Source organism: Cetorhinus maximus, chromosome 21, assembly GCF_964194155.1.
Source record: "Cetorhinus maximus chromosome 21, sCetMax3.hap1.1, whole genome shotgun sequence".
NCBI lineage: Eukaryota > Metazoa > Chordata > Chondrichthyes > Lamniformes > Cetorhinidae > Cetorhinus > Cetorhinus maximus.
Genome location: NC_135899.1, coordinates 40,047,651 through 40,061,529, shown reverse-complemented (window position 1 = coordinate 40,061,529; position 13,879 = coordinate 40,047,651). Strand labels below are relative to the sequence as shown.

Genomic DNA, 13,879 nt, shown 5'->3' with positions numbered 1-13,879 from the left:
CTACACTATTACATTGATCATTTTGGATATCAAGCTTCAGAAAACATTTATGTGCCTTAGAAAGAGTGCAAAGAATGTTAAGCAGAATGTCACCATGAATAATTATAACAGAAATTGCTGGAAAAAAAAAACTGATCAGGTCCGGCAGCCTCTGTGAAGAGATAAACAGGGTTAACATTAAGAGTCCACATGACTCTTCTTCACAGCTGAAGAGATTGATGCTGATTCCTACTTCTGTTCAGTTCTGTTTCTCTTTCCACAGATGCCGTCAAATCCAGAGCTTTTCCAACACTTTCTGTTTTACTTTCAGATTTCTGCTGCATTTGTCAGAACATCAGAATGTTACCATGGATAATTTACGACAGTTATGTGGAGAGATTGGAAAAGTTGGTAGTGCTCTCCTTGGAAGAAAAGGTTAAGATGTGAATTAGAACATGTGACCTGGATGATGAGCAGGTTTTATCAAGTGTATACAGGAAGGTTAATGGGTCAGCAGACAGATTGCATAGAAGTAAACCATTGATACTTAATCCTGAGGGTACATGAGTAAACTTTTTTTTCACAGAGGTATTTGTCTGACGCTTGAATACTGGCCTTAAACAGTTGTGGTAGCTGCTTTCCACAAATAATTTGGAACAATATCAGTATCTTGCACCTGTGCCCAAGGCTAGTTGGTATGGTTGACTTATATTCATTTATTTGAGGTTCTCCCTCAGTAAATGTTTGGTGTGATTACCTGATGTGCCAGAGAAGTGATGATGGGGTATCATCAGGATTGCTGGAGTCGGCCGTCGCCTTCGTATCTGAAAGAACAAGGAAAGGACCTTCAGGTTTGGTCAAATTTTTGAGTTTTATGAAGTACCTTTAAGCAGCATGAAGGTAACAACTCATATTCTCTCGATTAAGGCCGCAGGGCATAATGATAGATAAAACAAAATAAAAAGACACTCACATCTTAACAAATGAAACAATTCCAGTGCATTATCCTGCACAAACCTAACCAATGTTCAAACAAATTATCAGTCATTGAATATTTGGTATTAATGTGTTATCACGGTATTTAAATATGCGGTTCACTATTAACAGCACGCAGACATTATCCCGTATTACACTAATTACTGATTCTCCAGTCTCTCCTGCATTAGGTTTCTCCAGTTTCTCTTGCACCCAGTCTCCAGTCTCGGTTTTCAGTCTATTATACAATATAGGCGTCTTGCCGTTTTACATTCCAGGTCTTTAGTCTCTTCCACACTCTGGGTCTCCAGTCTATCCTGCACTCCACATCTCCAGTCTATTGTTGAATATTTGATGGGGAAACTCATGAGATGTCTGGGAAAATCAAACAGCAACTAATATTATTTCTCATTATTAATGTTGCTTAAAGAGCACTTGATTTGGCAACATTTTCTTGCACATGAAACAGTCATCTGACTGAGTGCTGTGATTTTGTGAGGGGAAGTTGAACTGTACTGGAATACTGGAATGTCATATAAAATATATCGTGTATATAAATCGATGCTGTGGCTCCAGAACTAGGCAGTTAAAAAATTAAGAGGTTTGAATGTGTTTTTATTGAGAAAGGAACATTCCTGCCAGGCAAGTAAAACAAAAATTAAGTATTTTTAGTCAATTTCAATGTCAATTTCAGCTTCCAAAAAAGCAGAGTAATTCTCCCTCTACACTGTCCCATCTAACGCTCCCTGGGCAGGGGCAACACTGGTTTGATACAAAGCAAAGCTTATCCTGCAGCTCCTAACCAATTTCCCCCATGAAAGATATAGTGCTGGTTAGATAAAGAGTGAAGTCCGGTCTTTGCGAACAGTCATTGCAACGTACAGGTGACTTTATTATATTTAGGCGTTTTTTTCTTCTTTTTTGGTTAACAGATGTACAGCAGCAAGTTCAGGATTGGGTTCTAATTGAGAGACTTCGTGTTGGTTATTTCTAGAATATGAGACACCAATGAGTTCACGACCCAAAAGTAATCAAACAGTTCGCAAGGTGTATTTAAGAATGGGCAACCGTGAATGAGCTGCAGGCTGGAAACCGATCGAGTTTCTATTAAAGATAAAAGGGAATTAAGTACATGCTGGAATCTAGTAGCAAGGTGCAGGTGATTTATTAATCGAATAACAGGTGCCTGGGAGTGATTACAGAATGGAATTTAATCGAGGGGCTTTCATGGTTTACATTTCGTATGCCAGGTATCCAGAAGTTAGTTGCATCCTGGGATCTAATCGAGGGTTCCTAGGGCTTATGTTTGTAATAACATATACCCGAGAGTGATGTACACTCTTGAATGTCGTGGAGGGGTTGATGTAAAGCATTACAGATACCCTGAAGTGAATTACAGGCCCGAAGCAAATCAAGACATTCCGGGGTTAAATATAACTCACGGCAAGTAAATCTGTATAGTATTTTTTAATGGCACAGGCTGAGGCCATTCGGCTCATCAATCTCATACTTATTTATAAACATATAAACATTCTGAATGCCTTGAATGTAGTCCAGTCTGTAATGCGGTTTAAGGTATCTGTTATTCTACATGACGCATCTTCACCCCTCCAACCGCTCGAATAGATCCCAGTCTGTAATTCACTCCCAAGTATCTGTTGTTTTATGAAAGGGGATGGGAAGTGAATGGATCATATACATAACAGATTCCCGGGTGAAAATTACACGGTGGAATCTAATCGAGTGATTTGAGTGGTTTAAATATATGTAAATACATGCTGAAATCTAATTGAGTGAGTTGAGTGATTTATATATGTATATATATATATATGAGTACATGCTGAAATCTAATTGAGTGAGTTGAGTGATTTATATATATATATGAGTACATGCTGAAGTCTAATCGAGTGATTTGAGTGAATTATATTTAACTAAGTTAATCGGTAGGTTTGAAAGATTGCCAGCTGGAAGTTAAGTATAGATGGAAATCTGAAATATGTCTGCTCTTGAACTAAAATGCAAGACTTTTGATGAAATGTTTTGAATTGCTGTGTACCCACTGTCGTTGCATGTGAAGAAATAAATGGTTATCAGCCCCTTACATCAGAATGATTGTTGCCTGAGCTTTTCGTTGAGGTGGAACGGTATGTGACGAGAACAATGCGGGCTTGATATTTCCCAGCATGTTTTTTTTAAGGAAATAAGTTCCTGCTCATCACTGTCCGGACAGAACCCATGCCAATGCACAGAAGGATTTCAACTTTCAGGGTATATTGGACCTGCGTGATCTGGAGCTACATTCTCAGCCTTTGCTGTTTTAGCTCATGAGGTGGGGGAGGGGGAGCACATGTCAGTGCGTTGTGAGTCCAGTGAATAATCTCCTGCTTCCTCCTCCCAATGGATTGGGTCCCAATGGAGGGGTTTATGGATGAGCCAGCAGCGAATGTCTTTAAGGCTAATATGCAGGGGCCTTTGGCTCAGGGAATGAAGGAATATGGGAGTGGCGGGAAAATGGAGTTAAAGGCAAAAATCAGCAATGATCATATTCAGCAGAGCAGCAGGATAGACATGGTCTTATCCTGTTCCTATCCCTTATGGTCTTAGGCCCCCTCCCACGCACCATCCTCTCACCTGCCATTCCATGGTTGAACTTCATACCAGCATTTAATGTTGATTTTCTTTATAAATACCGAGCATTAATGCGACTATAAAGTATTTTCATGAACTTAGTGGAGGAACAGGTATTGGGCAGGACCATGTATATTACAGAGTGTCATAGGGTCTCGTAAGCCAACTCGAGAGGTTTTACGGAGCCTCAGCTTCATGGCTCACCAGAAAGTCGGCAGCACGAACATTGAGCATTTGAACAATAACACGCTTCTGATAGTGCTGCACTCCGACAGAACTGGCCCTTAACAGGGCAGCACTCTCTCAGCACTGACCCTCCGACAATGCAGCACTCCCTCAGTACTGACCCTCCGACAGTGCAGCACTCAATCGGTACTGAACCTCCATCAGTGCAATACTCACTCAGTACTGCCCCTCCAACAGTTCAGCAATCCTGCAATACTGACCCTCCAGCAATGCAGCTCTCCCAGATTACTGCCGCTCCAACAGTGCAGCACTGACTCTCCATCAGTCCATCACTCCCTCGGTGCTCACCCTCTGACAGTGCAGCACTCGCTCAGTACTGACTCTCCAACAGTGCCATGCTCCCAGAACACTGCCCCTCCAATGGTGCAGCACTGACCCTCCATCAGTGCAGCGCTCCCTCAGTTCTGACCCTCCAACACTGCGACACTCACTTAGAACTGACCATCCAACGTTGCAGCACTCCATCAACGCCACACCTCCAATAATGCAGCACTCCCTCAGGACTGACCCATCCGACAGTGCAGCACCCATTCAGAACTGACCCTTCAACAGTGCTGGGCTCCCTCAGCACTCCCTCTATACCACACATCGAACAGTGCTGCACTCCCACAGTACTGAGCTTCCGAGCGTGCAGCATTCCCTCACTACTGCCTTTCGACCTTAGCATACCCTCTCAGCTATGTCTCCCCGACAACACAGCGCTGCCACAGTATTGACCTTTTGACAGTGCACCATTCCCTCAGTATCAATGCATTTCCTGCTCAGTATTGCCTCTCCGATAGTGAACCTCTCTTCAGTACTGACCATATGAAGGTGCAGCATTCCCTCAGTTGTGTCCCTCTGACATTGCAGCACTCCCTGACTACTGGTGCTCTAAAATTATGGCCCTTGCTCTGTGGCATTGCTTCAGAAGTGCTGTGCTGCATTAGTACTGATAATCTGAATGTGCAATATTCTCCCCATACTGCACCTCCTGCAGTACAGCAGTACTGAACCTCTGAAGGTGCATGGCTCCCTCAGTACTGACCCTCAAACATTAAAGCACTGCCTCAGTACTGACCTTTGAAAAGAGCTGTGCTCCTTCAGAATTGACACTCTGAAGTTGCAGCCCTCCCTCGTGCTATACTTTCAAAAATGCACCAGTTGGAGTGTCATCATATAGAATGTGTTCATGGGAGGGATATTAAACCTCATGACTCAGAGATGAGTGCTCTACCCATTGAATCACAGATGATATTTCAATACATTTATGTTTCATTTACAACCCACCCGATTTCCTTTACTAAATTGGTTCATACAATGGGTAGTGGAATTATCAGGATACCCTTACCAAAAACCAATGCAGAGCCTATGGTCCGAATGTTCACTTTCTGTGCTGAATGATACGAGAATCCTGATGTCAAAACCAGACTGAACATTATTACCCCTTTAACACTCATTATCCATATCAATAACGACAATCTCCATTTTCATTGTCATTATTTTTTTCTTCAGGAGACGGTGTTTAAGTGGTTTTAATATGTCACGGAGCAGCAATAAACACAACTCCACATGAGACCATGGTGATCGGGTGCATCACATAATGGAGCGAGACACCTGCAATCCGCCACGATTCAGACCCGCTAAAAACCCACAGCAACACCAACATTAATTGAACGGTTTTCTTCAGCAAAAGTCATATCTACGAAACCAGGCTTCTGCTCCAGCTACTACTGCATCTCCTTGCTCCTCCTGCTCTTCTATCTATCTTCCTTCTCCCCCTCCCTATCCACTGCTCTTATCCCTTCTCCCCACGACACCCTCTCTCCCACTCTCCTCTCTTCCTGCCCTTATGCCCGTCCACCTTGGTCCTCTCCTGCTCTTCTCTTCCACACCCCCCTCCCCCACTCAACTTCCCTCCCAATTATGCCATATTTTCTTGTCCCCATCTCCCTCCTCCTCCACTCTCCCCTTTTTGCTCCTCCCCTACCCCATGCCTCCTCTTAATCTTTCGACACTCAACGCTCCTACTCTTTTTCCCACTTCAACCCATCAGCCCATCTCACCCTTCCACGCCCTCTCCCGTTGCCTCCACCTTTTCATTATCTCTCAGCTGCCCTCCCCTCTCCTCCTGTCCACTCTTTCACCTCTTTACCCCCTTCACCCTCTCCCGTCCATCCCCCTCCATCTCCTCCCCTTCTCCCCTCTTCCTCTTCCCATCCTCCATTCCTTCCTCACATGCTGGTCCCCCATCTCCTCCCCCATCTCATCCCCTCACTCTCTCTCTCCTTCCCGCTGCATCCCCCATTGACCCTCTCCTCCCCATCTCCTTTCCACGTCTACCACTTCCCTTCACTTCCTCAAGCTACCTCCTCCCTTACTCTATTATTCATCTCGCTTTGCCATCTCCGTCCACTCAACACACCTTCCATTCATTCCCCTTCCCTCCTCTCCACACTCCTCTGTCATTTGACATCTCACTCCCCTTCCCATCCATCCCCCTCTCCAAATCCTCTGCATAGTTCTTTCACTTCCCTGGATTTAGAAGAGATCAGAATTAGGGGAGCACAGGTATCTCGGAGGGTTTTGAGCTTGGAGTTCAGAAGAGAGATAGGGATAGTGATCATCATGGATATATTTGCAAAAACAAAAAAAAATAGCATGTAGGAATAGAGGTGTTTCTTAATTGAGCATCAACAGGGACTAGTGACTGCTCATTTCTTGCAATACATATTACAGTGAATATGAAGAGGCTGCGCCTCAGCGTGTGCGTGTTCATACTTTACACTCAAGATGTAATTGTGTGTGTGTGCGTGCGTGTGTGTGTATGTGTGTGCACGCACGTCGGTGTGTGCGAGCGTCTGTGCATGCGAGCGTCGGTGTGTGTGCGTGTGTGTCAATGTGTTTGTCTGTGTCTGTGTGCCTGTGTGTGTGCAAGCGTGTATGTGCACGTGTTTTCTGTGTGTAAATCTGTATGTTTGTGACTGAATGTATGTATGTGCTTGAGCATGTGTCTATGTGCTTACAATGTCCATTCTCATACTATGTGTGAGCAAGGTGCGAGTATGGGTGTGCCTGTGTTTATGTGTGTGTGCTCGCACTACTTATTCTCACACTAATTGTTTGTGTATGTATGTGTGCACACACTACTCATTCTCACACTAATCATGTGTGTGTGCTTGCACTACTCATTCTCACACTAATAGTGTGTGTATGTGTGCTCACACTACTTATTCTCACGAATTGTGTTTGTGCTCGCACTACTCATTCTCACACTAATTGTGCGTGTGCTCGCACTACTCATTCTCACACTAAATGCTTGTGTGTGTTTGCTCACACTACTCATTCTCACACTAATTGTTTGTGTGTGTGCTCGCATGACTCATTCTCACACTAATTGTTCGTGTGCCCGTGTATGCTCGCACTCCATTCTCACACTAATTATTTGTGTGCGTGTGTGCTCGCACTACTTATTCTCACACTAATTGTTTGTGTGTATGTGTGCACACACTACTCATTCTCACACTAATCGTGTGTGTGCTTGCACTAATCATTCTCACACTCATTTGTGTTTGTGCTCGCACTACTCATTCTCACACTAAATGCTTGTGTGTTTGCTCGCATGACTCATTCTCACACTAACTGTTTGTGTGCCTGTGTGTGCTCACACTCCATTCTCACACTAATTATTTGTGTGTGTGATTGCACTACACATTCTCACACTAATTGTGTGTTTGCTCATACTACTCATTCTCACACTAATTGTGTGTGTGCTCACACTACTTATTCTCACACTAAATGCTTGTGTGTTTGCTCGCACTACTCATTCTCACACTAATTGTTTGTGTGTGTGCTCGCATGACTCATTCTCACACTAATTGTGTTGCTTGCACTACTTATGCTCACACTAATTGTGTGTGTGCACGTGTATGCTCGCATTACTCATTCTCATACTAATTTTGTGTGTGTGTGTATGTGTGCTTGCACTACTCATTCTCATACTAATTGTGTGTGTGTGCTCGCACTACTCATTCTCACACTGTGTGTGTGTGCTCCCACTACTTACCCTGACACTAATTGTGTGTGTGTGCTCGCACTACTCATTCTCACACTAATTGTGTGTGTGTCTGTGTGTGTGTCCATATTTGTGCATATTATTCATTCACATACTCGATGTCACAGCATGTGTGTTTGTGATTGTGTGGTCACGCCAACCATTCTCACACCAAATGCCACATTCTGTGGCATCAGAATGTGTGTGTGTGTGTGTGTGTGTGCTGGCGTGCATGTGCGTGTATATATGAGACACTGTTTGTGTGGATGCTCTTTCAGCCGCTCCACATGCTTTTAACCTGGTAAATTCTCTGAAACTAGCAGCTTTATTCCCTTAATGGTTAATGAAGTCTGCTGTGTTTAGGCACGAGGCAGTTAACAGGATCTTACCTCTCACAGTCAGAATTGAGGAGAGTTCTGCTGCCTGGAACACTAGAAGCTCTTTAAAGTCATGAGGGCAGGGAAGTTAAAGAGAAAACGCCTTGTAACATGTGCAGTAAAGATAAGAATAACGATTAAATATTACAGGATCATGCGTTTGCGTCACAATGTCATTATATAGGACACAGAATGCAGGCTCCCACATTCATTAAAAGCAGTCAGCCATCAGTCATACCTGCCACGGGTCACTTACATTTGGTGGCAAAACCAACATGGCTTACATTTAAACAAGAGTTTCCAATAAGTCTTCACCACAATATTTTGAAAGAAAAAACATTTCCCAGTTCATCTATGATGTCACTCTGAACCTGTTCTTGTTCCATGTTTGTCTATTTATATTATGTTTTGTATTCCATTTGTAGGGTTTAAGTTTACCAGACTATGGGGAAGGAACAAGAATGGGGTTAATTCAATAGTTCTGGGGTACTTAATTAAACCAGACTGTGAAGGAATTATCTGGAAAATGTTATTCTTATTCATTTGCAAACAATTATTTGCACTACATATTGACATGTCCAATATAACAGTCACAGTTTCTGCAAGTCCCTATCAATGAGCAGAGCAGAATCCCAATTTGACACAATTAAACAGGCATTTGATATGCAATTAACAACACTGCTGAAGAGCCAGTTCGGGTACGATGGGCCAAATGACCTTCTGCTGTGTTTCATCATTTGGTAAATGCTGGAATTAGCAGCTCACCGATCAGGAGTAGTTTGATGTGGTTTGATGTTCATTAGTTGGTGGTTGGATCCAGCTGGTTAATGGTTGTCAGAATCTGTGTGACTCACGCTGGGAAACGTACCTTCCCAGTGAGCTGTTATCAGCTAAAACCACGGCCTGTTGTCTGCAAACAATCCCAGTAATAGGAAAACAATCGGCCCATCTTGCTCATTAAAAGAGCGATCCAAATTGTCCCACTCGCCCGTTCATTCCCTGTAGCCTCGCATTCATTTTTCCCTTCCACTGTTTGTCCAACATCCTTTTGAAATTTACTATTGAATCTGCTTCTGCAGATTTATCAGGCAGTACATTCCAGATCAGAGTGAAATGAATTCTGCCCATGTTGCCTCTGGTACTTCTACCTGAAATCCGTGTCCTTTGGTTACCGACCTTTCTGTCCCTGTAATCATTTTCTCTTACATACTTGCTCAAAACTATTAATGATTTTGAATAGATCCATCAAACCTTCTCTTACTTTTTTCTGCTCGAAGGGAAACAAGCATTTATGGTAACCGAGACTGATGACATTTCGTAGAATCAAAGAACATCAGGGTGTTATTTAACTTTTAGTGCCCGTGAAGTCACAGTGAACGAGCTCATGGTGCCATAGAGGCTTGTTATCACAGGACAGAAAGAATCCAATCGGCCCATTTAGTCCAATCTGGTTCTCTGTGGAACAATTCAGTCCATAACATTTTCACTGTTATCGCCCTGCGAGTTTAGTTCCCTTCTGAACTGAATTATCGTTTCTACCTCCACCATCGTAACTGACATGAATTCCATTTGCTGTTCTTTGAGCACAGCCTTGCACCTTGCGCCCCCCCCCCCCCCCCCCATCCCCCTTTCATAATATATTCATTCCCCGTTTGGAAGTTCCTGTTGAATCTGCTCCCACTGTGCTTTCAAAGAACACAATCCAGATCACAACTCGCTGCACACAAAAAGTAAATAAATCTCATGTCACCTCTAATTCTTTTTCCAATGACCTTAATTCTATGTCCTCCGTTACCGACACTCCTGCTAATGGAAACGGTTGCTTCCTATCTATTTCAAAAGTGGGAGCCAAGAGAAAGTTTAACTTAACACAGCTGATGTTGGTACACGGAATGTATAAGTAACTTCAAATAATTGCATATGATACCATTGTATCATAGGCTTTAATTCTTATTGAAATCTGCTTGCTGGCTGTGAGCTCGCATTCTACACGTTATCCTTGTACGAGAAATTATCCGGTTACCTGCTCCGCCATCCCTGGGTCCAGTCCTAAATCCAGCGCTGGCTCTGTGAACTGGATTTTCCGAGGATCGCTGGCCATTGCAAATCTGCAGTTCTGCTCACAGCTTAATTCTCTGCTGCAATGCCTACAGTGCAGCTCACACAGCAACTCCCATGCCCTGTGCCTGCCCCTCCTCCTCCACACCCCTACACAGGCAGGAAAATTCAGATAACCAAATCCAGTCAAGAACAGTCAACTATGATCCAACGGCAGAGCAACAACACGGGTTAGACACAGAGATCCTTCAGCACGGCCAGGCAAACACTTCCAGGACAAGTACAGCCGTGGGACGGGAGCAGTGTACAAACAGGAAAAAAAAGTTCCCTCTGCACGTTCTCCTCAAACAGTCGAAGTGCAGACAAAGCACCGGGTAGACATAGAGCAGAGCGCCCTTTACACTGCCCCAACAATAAGGGGGTACAAGGTGGGTTAGATTAATAAAGCAAAGCTTCCCCTTTACTGTCTCATTAGCACTTCCAAGGGTTTCATAGAACAACAAATTGCATTTATATAGTGCCATTAATGTAATATCCCGAGGAATATCACAGGAAGGCTATAGAGCGAAATTTTACTGGAGCCGCGTGAGGTAAAACGTTTCTGCTTGCACACTTTAAGACAGATGGTGTTCAAGTTCTGATGAATCACTTTGAGTTATCAGATATTGAATAAGATTGGTTTCAGATTCTCATCTACAAATATTCCAGTTCTGATGCACCATAAGTTTATAACGTCAACACCGTAGGCACAGGATTGGAATTTAAAACAATTAATTGTTTTTTCTATCGGGCATTTTGTTTCTCTGTAATCTCCCTTGTCCGTGTCACAGACATTCTGCCCCTCCCTCTGCTCAATCCCTTACACATCTCAGAACCTCCCTTCTAATTTCCATATTTTGGTCGAATTTTCTTCCTAACCTCAACGTGTTAGTCTTGCCCTCATTCATCTCCTCCTCTGGCTGGTCTCTCTCTGGTGTGGTTATACACTTCAACGTTTGCCCACCATGTGACATTCATAGAGCAAATTGACTTATGTGACCCTCGCCAATGAATGTCGACTTGTCACTGTCCTCATCTACCCCTCACACGAGTACTTTCTGGGAGGGTCACTCCACCCAGTGGCTCACCGAGAAAAGGATCTGGACAAAAACAAAAATACCTGGTAAAACAGGTCTGACAGCATCTGCGGAGAGGAATACAGTTAACGTTTCGAGTCCGAATGACTCTTCATCAGAACTAAGGAAAAACAGAAAATAGGTGAAATATAACTTGGTTTAAGCGTGGGGGTGGGACAGGTACAGCTGGATAGAGGGCCAGTGATAGGTGGAGATTGCCAAATGATGTAATAGACAAAAGGGCAAAGAGGTGTTGATGGTGGTGATATTAGCTAAGAAATGTGCTAATGGGGACATTAAGGGTAGAAAGCAGGACAAACAAGGGACAGATAGGCTTAGTCGGGGTGGGGTTGGTGGGGGGGGATCGAAATAGTCTAAAAGGTAGAGATAAAACAATGGATGGAAGTACTTTTAAAAATAATGGACAATGGTGGGAAAACAAAAATATATAAAAATTATTGGAAAAGGGGGAAATTCGAAAGGGGATGGGGATAGAGGAGAGAGTTTGTGATCTAAAGTTGTTGAACTCAATATTCAGTCTGGAAGACTGTAAAGTGCCTGGTCGGAAGATGATGTGCTATTCCTCCAGTTTGCGTTGAGCTTCACTGGAACAATGCAGCAGGCCAAGGATGGACATGTGGGCATGAGAGCAGGGTGATGCATTGAAATAGTAAGCGACAGGGAGATCTGGGTAATGCTTTCGGACAGACCGAAGGTGTTCTGCAAAGCGGTCACCCAGTCTGCGTTTGGTCTCTCCAATGTAGAGGAAACGGCATTGGGAGCAGCGAATGCAGTAGACTAGGTTGAGGGAAGTGCAAGTGAAATGCTGCTTCACTTGAAAGGAGTGTTTGGGACCTTGCACAGTGAGGAGGGGGTGGGGGTGGGGGTAGGGGGATGTAAAGGGGCTGGTGTTGCACTTTCTGCTGTTGCATGGGAAGGTGCTGTGGGATGGGGTTGAGGTGTAGGGGGTGATAGATGAGTGGACCAGGGTGTCCCAGAGGGAACGATCCCTGCGAAAAGCCGCCGGGGGGGTGGGGGGGTGACGGGAAAATGTGTTTGGTGGTGGCATCGTGCTGGAGTTGGTGGAAATAGCGGAGAATGACCCTTTGAATGCGGAAGCTGGTCGGGTGATAAGTGAGGACAAGGGGGACCCTATTATGGTTCTGGGAGGGAGAGGAAGGTGTGAGGGTGAATGCACGGGAGATGGGCCAGACACAGTTGAGGGCCCTGCCAACCAACGTGCATGGAAAACCTCGGTTAAGGAAGAAGGAAGACATGTCAGAGGAACTGTTTTTGAAAGTGGCATCATCAGAACAGATGCGACGGAGGCGAAGGAACTGACAAAATGGGATAGAGTCCTTACATGAAGCAGGGTGTGAGGAGCTGTAGTCAAGATAGCTCTGGGAGTCTGTAGGCTTGTAATGAACATTGGAGGACAGTCTATCACCAGAAATTGAGACTGAGAGGTCAAGGAAGGGAAGGGACAGTTTGATTTTCTCCGACTTTTTGAGTAATCGTTCATTGGGATGTGGGTGTCCCTGGCTGGGTCAGTATTTACTATCGATCCCTAATTGCCCTTGAGCGCGTGGTGCTGAGCCGCTTTCTTGAACCGCTGCAGTCCCTGTGGTGTACATACACCCATAGTGCTATTATTGAGGGGGTTCTAGGATTTTGACCCAGCGACAGTAAAAAATGCGATATAATTCCACGTAAAAATGGGGTGTGGCTTGTGGAGGTGTTCCCATGCATCTGCTCCCCTTGGCCTTCTAGGTTATAGAGGTTTATAGGCAGGTATTGAAGGTGCTGTGGAAAGAGCCTGGATGAGTTGCCACGCTGAAAAGTGGAAGTCACCATCTTCCCAGAGGACCATAGGTTACCCTCTCATTAGAGAGACTACTGGTGGTCAATTTAGCCTGACGATTACCACGCCTCAGGCAAGGGGAAAGGCTGAGAAGGCAGGGCCTTCATAAATGAACTCAGGCAGAACCGGAGTTGAACCCGCGCTTTGTATCACTTTGTATCACAAATCAGTCATTCAGTTAATTGAGCTAACACCTTGTAGATGGCACATACTGTTGTCACTGTGTGTCAGTGGTGGAGGAAGTGAATGCCTATTGTGGTGGTGGGGTGCCAAATAAGCGGGCCAATTTGTCCTGGATGGTTTTGAGCTTCTTGATTGTTCTTGGAGCTGCACTCATTCAGGGAGTTGGTATCCATCAGAGTCCTAACTTTAGCCGTGTAGATGGTAGACAGGCTTCTTGGAGTCAGGAGGTGAGTCATTCTCAGCAGAATCACTAGCCTCTCTCCTGCTCTTGTAGCCAAAGCATTTATATGGCTAATCCAGTTGAGTTTCTGGTCAATGCCACCTCCAGGATGTTGATAGTGGAGGACTCAGGGGTGGTAATGTCATTGAATGTCAAGAGGAGATGGTTTGATTCTCTCTTGTTGGAGATGGGCATTGCGTGACA

General features: G+C 44.4%; 1 protein-coding gene across 1 annotated transcript in view; it reads right to left on the bottom strand.

Annotated features, from left to right (window-relative positions):
- Nucleotides 1-10,381, bottom strand: part of LOC144695384 (protein phosphatase 1 regulatory subunit 1C-like) — a 31,892-nt gene extending 21,511 nt beyond the window's left edge. The window contains exons 1-2 of the mRNA XM_078566278.1: nt 10,262-10,381; nt 737-803 (exon numbers count right to left, since the gene is read on the bottom strand). Of these exons, the coding sequence (XP_078422404.1) occupies nt 737-803; nt 10,262-10,339 (145 nt within the window). The 5' untranslated portion in view covers nt 10,340-10,381. The remainder of the gene's footprint in view (nt 1-736; nt 804-10,261) is intronic.
- Between the last annotated feature and the right edge of the window lie 3,498 nt (nt 10,382-13,879).